This window comes from Xyrauchen texanus, chromosome 44, assembly GCF_025860055.1.
Source record: "Xyrauchen texanus isolate HMW12.3.18 chromosome 44, RBS_HiC_50CHRs, whole genome shotgun sequence".
Taxonomy (NCBI): Eukaryota; Metazoa; Chordata; class Actinopteri; order Cypriniformes; family Catostomidae; genus Xyrauchen; species Xyrauchen texanus.
This window is the reverse complement of record NC_068319.1, coordinates 10467550-10483958: the sequence shown is the minus strand read 5'-3', so window position 1 is coordinate 10483958 and position 16409 is coordinate 10467550. Positions and strand designations below refer to the sequence as shown.

At 37.6% G+C, this 16409-nt stretch overlaps 1 protein-coding gene across 5 annotated transcripts in view; it reads left to right on the top strand.

Moving 5' to 3' along the window:
- The window catches only part of LOC127636796 (stAR-related lipid transfer protein 13-like), a 49056-nt gene that overhangs the window by 15245 nt on the left and 17402 nt on the right, over positions 1 to 16409 (top strand). For 2 of the 5 annotated variants that reach the window (XM_052117533.1, XM_052117532.1), the window contains exons 2-4: positions 9731 to 9802; positions 11336 to 11417; positions 15942 to 16005. In XM_052117533.1, coding sequence (XP_051973493.1) covers positions 9731 to 9802; positions 11336 to 11417; positions 15942 to 16005 — 218 coding nt within the window. Of the gene's footprint in view, positions 1 to 716; positions 838 to 6161; positions 6204 to 8425; positions 8463 to 9730; positions 9803 to 11335; positions 11418 to 15941; positions 16006 to 16409 lie in introns of those variants that run through there. The other 3 variants (XM_052117536.1, XM_052117537.1, XM_052117534.1) reach the window with 3 other exon arrangements.

The following is a 16409-nucleotide window of genomic DNA, read 5'->3' as shown; positions in this document are numbered from 1 at the left end:
ACGTTTGGACAATACTAGATTTAATTAATCTGCATATGATTGGATGGATTAAAACATGTTAGGCTGTGATATTATTGGTTAATATGATTTTGCCCCACCCCCACGATCTTGATTGCATCAGCAGGAAAGCCGTTTCAGAGGCAGAGAAAGTTACATTTTTTAATGAAAGACTTGGACGATGATAAAATGAGTGAAAAAAAAATCTTCAGACAAAGTACAAATGTAGTCTTTAATGCTGTATTTAGTGATGATACATTTTTATTTTCAGGTTTTTTTATTATTATTATTATTTTTTCATTCTTTTGTTCCTTCTTTTTTCCCCCTCCATCAGGCACATGTTAAATGTCTGAATTGTGTCACTGTCTGGGAGCAGGCAGGCCGACAGGTTGCATCTCCAGCTGTGTGTGTGTGTGTGTGTATGTGTGTGTGTGTGTGTGTGTGTGTGTGTGTGTGTGTGTGTGTGTGTGTGTGTGTGTGTGTGTGCATGTGTGTGTGTGCATGTGTGTGTGCGAGTTAATGATTAATGTTGCTATGAAGATTGCAGCACATGTTCATTTTCTCACATGTTCATGGGCGAGGAGGGAGGCGGGGGGGCTGCAGACTGTACATACTCCAGCTGTTCAGAGGAGTGTAGGGGAGGGCGGAAGTGGGATGGGCACAAAAGCATTACAGTCAAGAGGTGAAGTGTGGAGAAACAGAAACATACAGCTGAAGTTTCCAGCAGAAAGGAGTGCCTCAGAAACAGACTCTTCTAATATACTGACAGAATAAATCTGTAAACTATGCTAAGGTTTTAGGATCTTACACATAACCTGAGTTGCCTGCCGATGCCTAGAGGTAACAGAACTCTACAGCATCTTAAATTTACTTTTTAGTAGTGCACAAATGTATAATTTTTTGTTAATATGTATGAATTTATAAAGATCTTTAAATATGTCACAATGAGCTAACATTATGATGTAATTTGTTTTTTAGTTAATTATGTGCTGTTTTCTGTTTGATTTAAATATTTCCTTTCCTTTTAACATTTTTAAGGGAAAATATTTCTCAGATGTTAGTCTTTCATAGTTTAGGATACTTTTTAAGTTTTTTTCATTTAAGGGGATAGTTCACCCAGTTATGGAAATTCTGTAGTCATATACTCATCCTCATGTTGTTCCAAACTTGTATGACTTTATTTCTTCTGTGGAACACAAAAGGAGATTTTGGGCATAATATTAATGACTGACAGCCTCCGTCAACTTTCACTTTTATTGTATTGAATAAGAGCAGTGCCAACATTCAAAAAAATTTCTCCTTCAGTGTTCCATCGAATAAAGTGGAACAACATGAGGATGTGTACACAACAAAATCAAAACATTTTTGGGTGAACCTTTGTCTTCATTGTGTCTTCTTAAATTACTGGGGTCTTTTTCTTGGGACAGTGGGAGACTTAAGCTAAATTCTCCTTTCGCTGTCTTGGAAAAAATAATCTACATATTCTTAGTATAATATATTGAGATTTCAATAGCTACCCATTTTATTTCATCTGGTTAAGTTTGAATATGCTGAACATGGTCCATATTGCAGGCATTTTAGAGTCATGTTTAGTTAAACAAGAAACTTCATTATTATCCCAGTGGATGGTCCTCAAATCACTTTAGCATGTGTGGGAAAATGGCAGTTGTCCAGATTTATTGGAGTGTGTATGTGTGTGTGTTTCTCTGTATAACTCTGTATGCTCTGATGAGTAATTCTGCAGTTCTGTCTGGAGAGATCCCATGGGAGAGATGTGCTTTTGGATGTGTGCGTGATGTAGTTGTTGGTTGTGTTTGCTGAGATGGAGAGTAGACAGAATAGAAGTAATGCAGTAATGTTGGTGTTTTACAAACTTTGACTGACAAGGTGGTCTTAACTGTGAGACAAACACTTGCACTTGCATAAAAACAAAAACAAGAACCAATCATTTTCTAAACTGAAAATGTAGCTTTGAAGGTGCACTAAGTAAAGTAAATAAAGGAGTCATCATTTTAGAAAATATTATGATTAATACATTGTACACTAACATGACATGAAGACTCGTCATATTGGTAGCCTAAAAAGCTATTTTATTATTATTGTAGCACATGGAGAGCGCCAACTCATGGGGACTGACATGTTGAGATCACATGACCTTTAGGTAGACCCCTTTTTTGGACAATTTGGTTCACAAAATAAATAAATTATGGCCGACTGTGATTAGTGAATTTCTGTAATGCTATGGTAACTTAAAAGGGTTGCATTTGTGTGGTTCTTCATCCTTGCTGCTAGATGTCAGTATTGTCCAAGATGCCAGATCTACCAGCACAACATGACTGAGTGCACATTTAACTTGTGTTTCCAAACTAGCCATTTGCTTTAAAGTTGTTTCTTTACATATAACTGTTCACAAAGTAAATTTTATGTGTGTGTTATGTGCATACATTTGGTGTGTTCACTGCGGATTGATTGATCATTTGTATTATGAATCCATGAAGTCTGAGAGTAATGTAAAGTGGTTTTCCATAGGCATCAGTCTAGACTAATGTCTACACCATTTAAGTATTGTGTCTCTGAGCTTAAGCACACACAGGACTGCTCTGTGTTAATACGTGACCTAATGGGATTTATCTTGAACTTTTACAATTCAGATCCAGCATTGTTTGTATGTGTGGCCATAACACTGGCAGTTGTATTCTAGATAACATAACAGAGATGAACGGTTCAACAGTATCACAAAGATTGAGATTATACACACCGACACACTGCATGGTCTTAAAATGTGTGACTTTGAGCATTTTTGTCGAAGCTGTAGCTTTGTGGTTAGCTCAATGGTCCAAAACAGCTAATTCAAATCCAGCTTGCAACATTTCCAGATCCTGCAGTGGTGGCCTCTGTTAAAGACCCCTCATCTACACTATCAATTTCGATCAAATGTAAAAAAAAATTGTCTCACCAATTCCCACTTTATTTGCTTTTATCACAGAAACATTAACATTGTTCCTTTAGTTTCTCTTTGACTTTTTTGGGGGAAAAATGGACAGGAAGTGCTCTAATTCTTGGCTCCAAGTCACCCTCTGTGACAGACACAACACTGGCTTTGACTTCAAGAACTGAGGGCTGAAAAAAAACCTGAAGGAGCAACAGAATTTCATTTTTTTTTAAAGAATGAAAAGACCTGAGACAGTCATTTGTGAGCCAAGGTAACTTTTAAGGACACTGAACCTGTGTTCTTGTATAATCAGAGGTCTTGCCTGCTCAATCAAAACAAGACTGCCTTTGATTGTGTCCTACACCCCGTGGCATACAGGCTTCGCATGGCATCCAGGCATGCTGTGCTCTCTCATGGCGCACTGCCTGTTGTCACGTTGAGGTGAGCAGGAATGCCGAGGTGGGTCACGAGGGGTTACATGTCCTGGCGGCTGGGATTAGATGCCATAGCAGCGTGCCACTATGAAGCGGTGATTGCTGTGTGTGGCATTTTGTGCATTTGAACGAGGTTGATCACACCTCCTTGTGCTGGCCCCATGTGTGTGTTTGGGTCATTTATTAGCGCCTTGTACAGATAAATGTACACTAGTAGAAAAGTTGAAAATACCCCAATTTATTTGCACCGGTTCACTTCCAAATAAACCAATTCACATGTTGTTGTGTAATTTTTTATCGCATTGAACAGATAAACTAGAACAGAAAATGTACACAATGGATAATAATAACAATTTATTTTTCTCATTTATATAACCGTAAAAATGTCTAAAACATTCAAAGGCATAGTGACAGACAGGAGCATTAAATTAGCTAAATATTTAGCTACAAAAACAGAAGATGCAGGGACTTGAATCAGTGTATTTATTTGCACCGGTTCATTTAACATGACACTGCCGAATGAACCTATTCACCAAAATGTTTTGTACTGTCAATACTTCATTAAAGGGAAAGACATTTTACAAGAGCGTGTTTGATCAATGCCTTATCTTGCTCTATACTAAGTCATGGCTGCAATACTATGTGGTAAAAGTTGCTTGTTGGAAATCTGCTTGTTACTGTTAAAGCTAACAGTTTCAAAAGTTGTTGAGCTACTCTTAAGTTAGTAACATCACTGCTTTTAGTTAGTTACTCCATGTGACAGGGTGAAGGGCAGCGGTCATGATTTTATACACACGGCCCCTTATCAGGCTAATCAAGCCACCGAGACGGATAAAGGCCGACTGTGGATGGTGGTGCGACAGAGAGAGAGATTGTTTACAGGCAGCTGCCACGTGTGTTTGTGTGTCTTTTTATTTAGTTAAATGTTGTTTATATTGTCAAGCCAGTTCTCGCCTCCTCCTTTCCCTTCAACCCCCCTTTATACTCTGCAACTTTGTAAAACACACTTTTTAGGCTTTTTGTACATTTGGATGAAGTCGATCACACCCCCTAGTGTTGGCCCCATTTGTGTGTTTGTGTGGCATTTTTTCTTGCCATCTTTTACTGCTGTTTCACTGACTCCTGTTGTGCATGTGGCTTTGCTTCAAGTTTGTGTAGAGGTTGATTGTTTTGGGCACCTTTTGTGTTGGTTTGGTCTTTTCGTTGGTGACCCGGGGTGGCATGTTGGACATTAGATATTAGTGGCACGTGTTCATTAAAGTTGTGGCTTAAAAAAACAGCAGTTCTTTATTCCCACACCTTTGAGGGCCAATGATTCAGGCCTACCCAGAATCCCCTCTGAGCTTTAGAAGGTCCCAGAGTTTCTTTAATGTTTTACAAAACAAGCCCAGTGGTAGGAATTCACTTAAGGGTTTCATAGAGATGCAGAATCTTTTGTCAAGTATGAAAGCGAAGGAGATGTTGAGGTTAACCAATACCAAATCATTATTCCCCTGTAAACTCTGTATGTATGTATAGCACTCTGCATATGTTTGGAATGTTTAAAGTCAATGTTTCAATGGCGAATCAAGTTATTATATTTTTAAAAAAGTTTACAAAGACAAACATTTTCTTTCTTTGATCTAACATACACTAATACATCTTACACAAGATGACTAGAAACATGGATTAATAAAACAATCAGTTTTGATTGCATGTTGATTTAATATAAGTATTAAATGTGTACTGTATTCAGTAATATTGATGTAAGCTTTAACCCTGCTGTAGTAGATGTTTAAAACATCACAATTCATCATAATTACTTGTGTGATATGTTTCATTGTGTTAATGAGAGCAAACAAACAAACCATTAAAACAGAATAAACATCCACAGTGGAGACATGGGGGCTTTTCCTGTATGGGACAGCATCGTTGGCTGCACCCGCTGAGCGTTTGACTTGATAGCAGTGTTTGCACTCTGAAAAAGGGCCCCATCTTTGTCTTTCTCAAATTGCTTCCATGTGTGATTGTGATTCTAACACTTTACATGTTAAACAGGAATTAAACACGCCCAGTGAAAACATCAACTAACTGATCTTATTCATAGCGCCATCTTTGATTTTTAAAAAGAATGACAACGAGTCTGTACAGTCTCTGCAATTGTTTGTACAGATGTTGAACCCTCCTATTGCATTCAAAATCTGCATACACCTTTTGCAATCACGGCTAACATCATGAATATAATTCCAATATTAGTTATTTGTGTGCAGTGCAAGTCATGTTTTTAAATTTGTAATTTAAGTAGGAGTTAAGGTCCAGTGTTTTGGTGAGGTCCATCCTAAATCCAAGGTTCAGGCAGTGGAATATGAAGTATCCAATGTCTTAAAGTTGTAGTTGGCATCAGTTCATCCTCTGAAGTAAAAAAACTGAAGTGATGTCTGGCTAGTACCGGCTGTAGTTTGTCATCATCTCTCAGCGACACTTAGCAGTGGTGTCCGACACCAAACAGGAACAGAGCTTGATCTGGCTGGCTCTGGTAACCTCGGGAGACATGGAAACAAATAGAATAATATTAGCGTAGATGCCATTAAATTTATGCAGAGTTATAGCTCATGATGGATGTTTCTGGTTCCGGCAGACCTAACTAAAGCAGCCTAATTGTGAGTTGACGGATTAATTAGGTGTATGCTGGCTAAATAGATGAGTCTTTCATTTAAACTTTGTTCAGTTTAGACTTAAACTTAGTGAGTGTGTTTGCATCCCGAACACTGTCAGGAAATTGAGGCTTGCATTGGATCCGCAGGAGCATGTGAGTGCAACTTCAAGGCTGTGTCCAAAACCAGGGGAGGCTGTAAATGGAGGTAGGATGAAAATAAGGTGCTGCCTACGTTTTCGGATGTGTGCTATAAGTGAATGTCTTATTCACTATGCACTTTAAGTACAATTGGTTTGATTCTGTATTTTTTGAGTAAATGCGATTGCTAATGTGGACATGCCAACTATGGAATAGTCTCCCTAACAGTTTAAATGGCTTAGATAGCCTGCTTGGAGTAACACGGCGTGACCGTCATGATTTGAGAATCAGAATAACGCTTGATCCTGAAGTTTTTTATTCTGGCTGATGGAATACGTGCTTCAGAGGAAGATATTAGATGAGCGCTCATGAGGTTTGTGAATGAAATCTGTTTAAACGAGATATCTGCATATTTGTAAATGTTATATAATAGAAGTTTTATTGATATTTGTCTTTTATCATTAGAAAATAAAGTTAAAGTGGACAGGGAACTGTAGAGGAGTGACTGTTAGAATACGTGCTTAGAGGTAAATAAATTGGCACTCCACAGTGCTGCTGAAGTTGTGTTAGGTTGGGTTATTACATATGTTTAAACGAGATATGCACATATTTGTATGATATTAGTTTTATTGATATTTGCCTTTTTATCATTAGACAAGACAGGAATCGGGAACGGAAAAGATGGTTATATATTTCTTAAATAATTGTTTCTAAAAATCTGAAAAAAATGTATTATGTTCATTTTGGCAGTCGTGAAAAAAAGTCACAAAGTTTGGTTCCAGTACAAAGTATTTGGTATTTAAAAATTATGATTTAAGGGGGCCTGGATAGCTCAACAAGTAAAGATGCTGACTACCACCCCTGGAGTTCACGAGTTCAAATCCCAGGCTGTGCTGAGTGACTCCAGGCAGGTCTCCTAAGCAACCAAATTGGTCTGGTTGCTAGGGAGGGTAGAGTCACATGGGTTTACCTCCTCGTGGTTGCTATAACATGGTTTGCTCTTGGTGGGGCACGTGGTGAGTTGAGCAAGGATGCTGCGGTGGATGGCGTGAAGCCTCCACATGCGCTATGTCGCCGCGGTAAGGCGCTCAACAAGCCACGTGATAAGCTGCGCAGGTTGCCAGTCTCAGGCGCAGAGGCAACTGAGATTCGTCTTCTGCCACTTGGATTTAAGCGAGTCACTACGCCACCATGAGGACTTATTGTGCATTGGGAATTGGGCATTCCAAATTGGGGAAAAATATATTTTTTTACCTCTACCGGGTCAAAAATGACCCAAATGCAATAAGAGGGTTAAAGTGTTTTTGGATCGTTACACTGATGACAGCATAATTTGTGGAAATATTAGGTGTGATCTAGGAGCTTTTTGATAGCTTTTTGGTGCATGTTATTGAAGAGACGGTTAGTCTATCCCTCACAGCCTAATTTTTATTCCTGTCAAAAATCAAAGATGGCAATACTGTGAATAAAGTCTTTGGAAACACTGCTTTTGTGCATCATACAGGGGATCTAAGGTCTAAAACTTTCATAAAGTGTATTCTGGACTTTGTAGAATTTTAGGAGGGGTTAAACACAAAGCAAGCTTCTTGATTACAAAAAGAAAGATGTTTTAGTGATGAAGAAAGTTATTATATTTTGATACCAGATTACAAAGACAAACATGCCAAACAAGACATCTGTTCAAACACTAGTATGCAAGTATAAACACCATTTGACCACGTAGCCATCATACCGCTCAGGAAGAAGAAGCATTCTGTCTCCTAGAGATGAATGTAGTTTGGTGCAAAAAGTACAAATCACACCCAAAACAACAGCAAAGGACCTTATGAAGATACTGGAGGAAAATGTGCTCTATATCGATATAACCTGAAAGGAGGAATCTGTCTGGAGGAATCAACCAAAATTCCAGCAACTTATTGTGAGAAGCTTGTGGAAGGCTACCCAAAATGTTTGACCCAAGTTAAACAACTTAAAGACAATGCTACCAAATACTAACAAAATATATGTAAACTTCTGACCCACTGGGAATGTAATGAAAGAAATAAAAGCTGAAATAAATAATTCTCTCTACTATTATTCTGACATTTCACATTCTTAAAATAAAGTAGTGATCCTAACTGACATAAGACAGGGAATGTTTTCTATGATTAAATGTCAGGAATTGTGAAAAACTGAGTTTAAATCTATTTGGCTTAGGGGAATGTAAACTTCTGACTTCAACTTTAACTGGACTGTATGTTGACTGAACAGGATTCTGAACTCTTACAGATGGTTAGAGGAAATAGATGCTTGATTCCTCAGTATGACAAAGCGATGAGAACTTCCAGTAAGTGTACTGTAAGAACCACTGTAAGATTTTATCTGTACATAAATGGACGTCGCTGGTTTCTATGCACTCTTATATCCGGTGTTGTGTTCAGAGGGAGATTTCTGCAGACAATTAAATGGTTTCTTTTCAGCAAATGTGTAATTTCACAGAAGAATGCAGAGAATCTAGCAAGAAAAGGATATAATTGTTGGATTGTGGTGAGGTCATTTCCTGACCCATTCACTTTTATGATGGCTCTTTCTGAGAGATGCTTTGTTCCTTTTTTCATCTCTTTTCATTTTTTTTAAATGAATTGTGGTGTAAACATACTCAAAGAGAAAAAGACACAAAAGGGATTTTACAGTCTTTACTCTCACTTTTAGATAAGTTGTTTGGCACTGCTGAAAGCCCCCATTGCATTTAAATGTTTATTTTATTTTGTATAGTTGGTCAGTATTTTAGATGAATCCATTAGTGGTTAGTCGATATGTGTTTTCATTTTAATGGCTGATATGATATCAGTATCTAGACAGCATGATGACCCATGGCCGATATAATACTGTTGCGCATTCTGAGATGTTATTCTGCTCAATACAATTGTACAGAATGGTTACCTGAGTTACCGTAGCCTTTCAGTCAGCTCAAACCAGTCTGGCCATTCTCTGTTGACCTCTCTCATAAACGTTTCCTTCCACAGAACTGCCACTCACTGGATGTTATTTGTTTCTGGCACCTTTCTGAGTAAAATCTAGAGACTATTGTGTGTGAAAATCGCAGGAGATCAGCAGTTACAGAAATACTCAAACCAGCCCGTCTGGAACCAACAATCATGCCACGGTTGAAATCACTGAGATCAAATTTACTCCTCATTCTGATGGTTGATGTAAAAATTATCTGAAGCTCCTGACCTGTATCTGCATAATTGTATGCATTGCAATTCTGCCACACGATTAGCAGATTCGATAATCACATGAATATGTAGATGTGCAGGCGTACCTAATAAAGTGCTCAGTGAGTGGACTGTATGTATACAAAGCTGCTCAATGTAAATTAACACAATATTTTACACAATATAAAAGTCCAAATTTAACTCTTCTGTTCAAAGCTGCCAGTAGATTTTGGAACTGACACTAAGTGGAATGATTTCTGTTAATCAGCCAATTGCACACAATTATCAGCCAATGCCAACTGTCTCAAAATTTGCATGGATTTGATCAGGTTGAAATCAATTGATGAATTTAACAGTTGCAGGATTTTTAAGTAATTGTTTATTGGTTTCTATTCAGAAATCGAGGCAAAGGAGGCATGTGACTGGCTGAGGGCGGCTGGATTTCCACAGTATGCCCAACTTTATGAGGGTAAGAAATGGAATTATTATTTATAAACACACATACCACACACATACAGATCTGTCAAAGAATCACTCGCTGATATGGTGGCCTCAACAAATGTCTTTTGTGTGGTTGCAGCTGTGAGGTTAAGTGACGGTAAAAAAATCAGGAATGCAGTAGGACGAGAGAATGAGAGAGGGAGACCAAGATAGAAGATGAGTGTTGCTTTGAGTTTGGGATCACATATATCCCATCCCATTTCAGCTGGGTGGACAGAAGCAAATTTGTGTCCTTTAGGCTTCAGTCAGGGTCCAGAATGAAATGTTTAAGCATCCATTTTTATGTAAAGTTTTCCACCTGAGATTAAAATTGATGTGCAAGTCTCTTTCCAGTTTACAAGTAGACAGCACAAACACTTTCATCATCATTATTAGACAGTCACTTTGGAAGTGAGCTTGTACTTCTTTGATTTCACTTGCGGACATCGCTTACATCAGATAAAACACAGCCAAGGTCAAACTATCAATTTTTGCAATTGCTAATAAAGTTACCAACCAAATGGAAACAAAATGCATTTATTATCTCACCAAATCCAAATTGTACTCACAATTGCTGGTTGGCGAGTGTTTGGACTCTGGCTAAAGTATTCATGAGCTGAAATATTTTTGATTCTCCTACATTCCAGACACATTGAACAAAAATGCATTAACGCAGCTGTGTGCCCAATTTGTCTGCATGTTTTTCATCACTCTGTATTTATTTATTTTTGGTAATTTTGGGGCCGCTGCAAGATATTCACAGGATAGAGATTCTAGGAGAAAGAGGTCATGGGAAAAAGTCTTCGTTATCACTGCCGGGAAAATGCAGGCAGTTGCCTCAGTCTTCCGCTTAGGCCAGCAGATGGGTCGAGAGGATACTATTCTCGCTCTCTCTCTCTCTCTCTCTCTCTCTCTCTCTCTGTTCCCCTTGACTCCTCATCATCATACTGTACGTCAATGAGTTATAAAATGTCAACAATTCTATATATAATGCCAAGTAAATTCAGATTTCCTTGCTTTATTCTCATGAGAAAATCGTAAAAGAGGCTCTGTTTGGCCATGTGAGGTCATTATTACAGAAATAAAGAACTCCTAAATTCCACTAGAGAAAAAGTGACTGTTCATCACACCTTAGAGTTGCTTTATACTGTCCCTCCTCCTTTTGATAATTGTCCACATTTAATAGAGCAAAAGCATAGGAGTGTATGATAACCCCTAGTTCAGTTTCAGATTCAGTCTGCTGTTTATAATGTAATCAGTGTAGGAGCATCTGACAGAGTCTGTGGTTGCTTTATATTAATTACTCCATAGCTGCTGTGGATCTGTGATCCTTCACAGAACCTCTACATATGTCTGGCTGAACTGACCAGAGAGTCATTTTATCTATCTGTTTGTTGATTTATTCCTTTCCTCTTTAATTCATGATGCATATATGAGGGTAACAGAGTAACATACATTATGTAGCATAAAACCATTTTTAAACGGGACAGAGAGTTGATCTGCTTTCTATCTCTGCCTCCAGATTCCCAGTTTCCCATTGAAATATCTGCTGTCAAGAGGGACCATGACTTTCTTGACAAAGACCTTGTGGAGCCTCTTTGCCGGTAAGATTCCAAAAGTCAATATCAAAATTATCTGTAAGGTGTAGATTCTATCCATCCATCCATCCATCCATCCATCCATCCATCGAGAGAACAATATCTATCCATCCAATCATCCATCCATGCGAGAGAACATTTTCAGTCTATCATCCATCCATCCTTCCATCCGAGTGAACATATCTATCTATCTATCTATCTATCTATCTATCTATCTATCTATCTATCTATCTATCTATCTATCTATCTATCTATCTATCTATCTATCTATCTATCTATCCAAAATAACAGCATCCATCATCCATCCATCCATCCATGTGAGAGAACATTTTCTATCTGTCCATCCATCTATTCTTCCATCCAATCATCCATCCATGCGAGAGAACATTTTCTATCTATCCAGCCATCCATCCTTCCATCCGAGTGAACGGTATCAATCTATCTATCCATCTATCCATCCAAAATAACAGCATCCATCCATCCATCCATCCAAAATAACAGCATCCATCCATCCATCCATCCATCCATCCATCCATCCATCTGTATCTGAGCACAGCCATTGAGTTCTCAAGGAGTTCTTACTGGTCTGTAATATGATGCCATGGATGAGAGACAGAAAGAGAGGGAGAGAGAAATAGGGACTATAGAGTGTGAGAAAGTGAGAGAACTCTGTCAATCTGTTGGATGAAACTTGATGTAGTCTCATCACAAAATTGGCAGCTGTGAAATTAAAAGGCCTTTTACTGTCAATCATTCATGCTGTGATGCCCATGTTGTTCTGTCTGTTCACATACATTAAGCTTGGACAACATTAAATCAAAGTTATCACTGTTTACTTTCTTAATAGATATAAACAGGTCTCATTGTGCATAATTGATTAGTTCATGTTAATATAAAAAAAAGATGTTTGTTTGCATATTCTTTTCTCAAAATGTTATAGCTTTATATGCCACTGAAGCAACTTTTCTGCTGACATTAACCAAGGCTGTGTAGGCGAGGAAAATATAATTAACCAATCATATTACATCCTTACTTTTCACAATCCAGTGAAATCCTGATGGATAAATACAAACCTAGCCAAAATTATATTCTGGTGATTTTTCTATTTCACTGGATGTAACATTATAAAAAGTTAAATGTAAATGGCAGTTTTGAATTTGAAATTAATTGTTTCCATTGGTAGTTTTTAAGCTTTTGATTAAAAAATTGCACAGTGGCACACGTCTCAGTCAATTCCAGACTTTTGTTATCATTTCGGAGAGAAAGATATGTTAATTAGGTTATTTAGGTAAAGAAGGAAGGGAGTGTTTTCCTTTACAATGGAAGAATGTATGTCTGATACTTTTTTTTCTCATGAGCTTCTTGTGGTCTCAAAACAAAAGAAACAGATAAAGCCAAGAGAGCAATGATGAGGAATAATGTATTTCCAAGAATCATACTCAATGAAGCCAACCCACTTTTGGCTGATCTCAATGGCGTCTGTTTTTAGACAATGCTCATGAATGTGTGTACTTCTATATTCATAAAGTCTGTAAAATAGGCCAGGGAGACTGAGCACCCTTTACACTTTTTCCCAAAGCCTTTTCATCTGCAAATGTGTTTGAAGAAATTCAACGGTTCTTTTAAGACCAGTACCAACTCTTCATCTCTTATTGCCCCTCTTCTGGGTCTACAAGTACGAGAAACCTCAGTGGCGCTGGCCTAGTGGCGACCCCACCTCTGTAGCTGTCTGACCCATGTCCTCCATAAAGTCTGTCCCCTTGCCTGTCGCTTTGATCCCTAATGCAGCCCCCGTGGAGCCTTCTCTGATGTCCCTCTCAAAGGCCTAGGGGTGTTTGGGGGGGTTTGGGACTGGCAGTATAGGCTACTAACAGATGGTTTGGAATGTGTTTGTGTGAAACAAGGCCCGGGAGCATTGAGGGTTTCTAGCAGGTTGTCTTCCTTCTCTAATGCCACTAATGACAGCGTTAGTGAGAACTTACAGCTTTACTGTCAGTGAATCCACACACATTTGCACACAAATCACACTGCTCTTAAGGACTGTCTACAGGCATGATAATGGCATTTTATTATCGTACCACAGACACAGATATTTACGCATATTTATCCAGCCATCTGGACCTTGGATGTTTAATTAGGTTGGAAAACAGAATCGTATTATGGAAAATTTGGAATGGACCCTGATCGTGTCTGCAGACAGTTGATTAACAGTGTTGATGTAATGATGGAACATTTTGGGGTGTCAAAAACAAACAAGTCGGTTTTTATAGGTGAAATAATGGCTTGTTTGTGTCTACAATGGATATAAATTCAGGGGTCTGCTCTTTCTTGTCGAGCAGAGAACATGTTTGTTTTATGGCCAAATTTAAATAGGAAACTATCGAAGTTGTCTTTTTTATCTTAAGGCTTATAAATCATCTGGTTTTGCTTTAAATCTACTGATATCAACTGTTTTCTGTGAGGATTAGGTTCAGGGGTTAGGAGTAGGATTAAGGTTTGAAGAAGCGTTCATTTTTACATTGTAAAAAAATTGTTTTAGTCTTTTGATGTAAATGTCCTTTAAATCTGGTCAATCTTTCATCATGCCATATTCATTAATTTTAGTTAGATTTACTCAGTCAGCAAAAATAACATTTTAGTTGATGTTAAAGCACATAACCGGTAATCAGAAGGTTGCTGGTTCGATTCCCACAGCCACCACCATTGTGTCCTTGAGCAAGGCACTTAACTCCAGGTTGCTCCGGGGGGATTGTCCCTGTAATAAGTGCACTGTAATTCGCTTTGGATAAAAGGGTCTGCCAAAATGCATAAATGTAAATGTACACATAACACATAATCTACACATAAGTATTTTCTCAGGCACATGTTGAGTCTAAATAGATGCACAACTTACATAATTTCATAGTACATCCAAATGACAGAAGTCATATCACACTGTTCATGTGTTACACTTGCTATAGTTTACTTCCATGTTGTTTCTTCATCAAATAGCAATGTCAAATGTAAATCAAGTCAATCACTGAAACAACAGTGCCACCAAGATAAAGCATGTGAAATATTTATGTGAACGTGCAAATGGATTACTGATAAATGACCATTGTTGTTAATTCATTGTTGCACAGAAATGAACGTGAAATAGCATTTATTTATATGAATATGGTACTCATTCCTCTTGTAAAAAACAATGAAATAGATATCTTGTGATAGAAACTTACTTATGTGTAGATTATGTGTTATGTGTACATTTACATTTACGCATTTTGGCAGACGCTTTTATCCAAAGCGACTTACAGTGCACTTATTACAGGGACAATCCCTCCGGAGCAACCTGGAGTTATGATATGAAAATAATCATAAAAATATAATTTATGCAAGTGCAAAAAAAAAAAAACACTCTTACAGACCTAGGGTCTCTACTGACCCTATACACTTTTGGTACTGAAACCATTATTATTTATTTTATTTCTTTATTGTCATTTTTTATTTGTATTTTGTTGTGTGCAATTTTGGCATTTTGTTTGTGTTACACTATTTATAAGAGAGAGAGATTGAGGAATACAGAAGAGGTCGGCAAAATGGATTAGGTGCAAGGGGGTGGAATGAGGTTCCAGGTCACTAAAGACGCAATGTATGCATTTATGGGTTAAACATGTATTAAACATATAAAAGATACAGCTGTTCTTATTGTGAAAAACTGAGATCCTGAAATAACACAGTTACATAAAAGAATATACTGAAGTATTTGTTACTTTTTCAAGTTACTGTGTTTTGTGTTCTGTTCTGCTCTTTCTGTTCACATAGCTGAAGCGGGCAAATGCCCAACATACTGGATTATTGGATCAGATGAATACATTCTTTCTAGATGTTTCTTCTGATCGTGGACTGTTAATATCGAGCAGTATTTTTGTTTTCTTATCATATTTTTGCTGATAGTACGTTTTAAATCAAATCTTGTCTTGGTTATCATTGAAAAAAACAGTAAAGTCAGTAATTTGATGAGAATATGACAGGATATTATCCCTTGGTTAGGGTATACAGAATATCATCATATATGAGATGGCCTTACTAATATTGTGAAACCAACATGTGAGTGTTGTAAAGGGGCAGAGAATACCTCTCCAGGGGTGAGGATCAGTCAGATGAGAACATTAAAGGGTGCTTAAGGGTTACATCAAAGAGGAGGTGTACGAGGTGGATTGCCAACCCTCTCTCTCTTTCTCTTTCTCTTTCTCTCTTCCTCTATCCATTTGTTTTTTCCCTGCAGTCACAGAGCTCATTCATTCATAGGCATCTCTTGTAAGAGATTAGAACATACCGCTGCCAAGCAGTCCTGTCATTCTTTCCATCAACCAATCAGGACACAGATAGTGAGAGTTTCTTGAAATCTATACCTGCACGTAGAGAGGCAAGCTGAGGTTAGATCAGCTTAGTATCTACAGTGGATCTGCTCCCTGTGTGTGGATGTGTAGTTTCTTTGTAGTGGAGATGAGAGTGATTGATACATCAGTAACCGTATTTACTGTTTTCCAGTCGACTCAGCACTCTGAACAAGTGTGCCTCCATGAAACTGGACGTAAGCCTCCCCAAGAAGAAAGTGAGTGATTCATTTTTCATATACTCAAAAAGCATTTTTTTTTAATTGAAATTGAAATTTAAGGTGCTTATTTGGGTAAATCTCAAGAAAACTGTCAAGAAATGGCTGGGTCATTTTAACCACAAAATCGATAGAAAAAAAATTATTATTGGAGCATTAAAAAAATACAGACTATTTGTAAAACCATTAAGATTTGTTTTGCATTGAGAGATTATGTTCATGGTGATTCTAAGTAGCCTACTGTAATATTTAAAACAATTATCCTCATTACCGTAATGAGAAAAATTAAATTATGATATATTATTAGTTTGTCAAGTAAACTTTTTAGTATATATTATGGTAGTTTTTATTCTGCTGAATTAGAATTTGCTAATGGTAATAATAATACAAATTAAATAATTGTC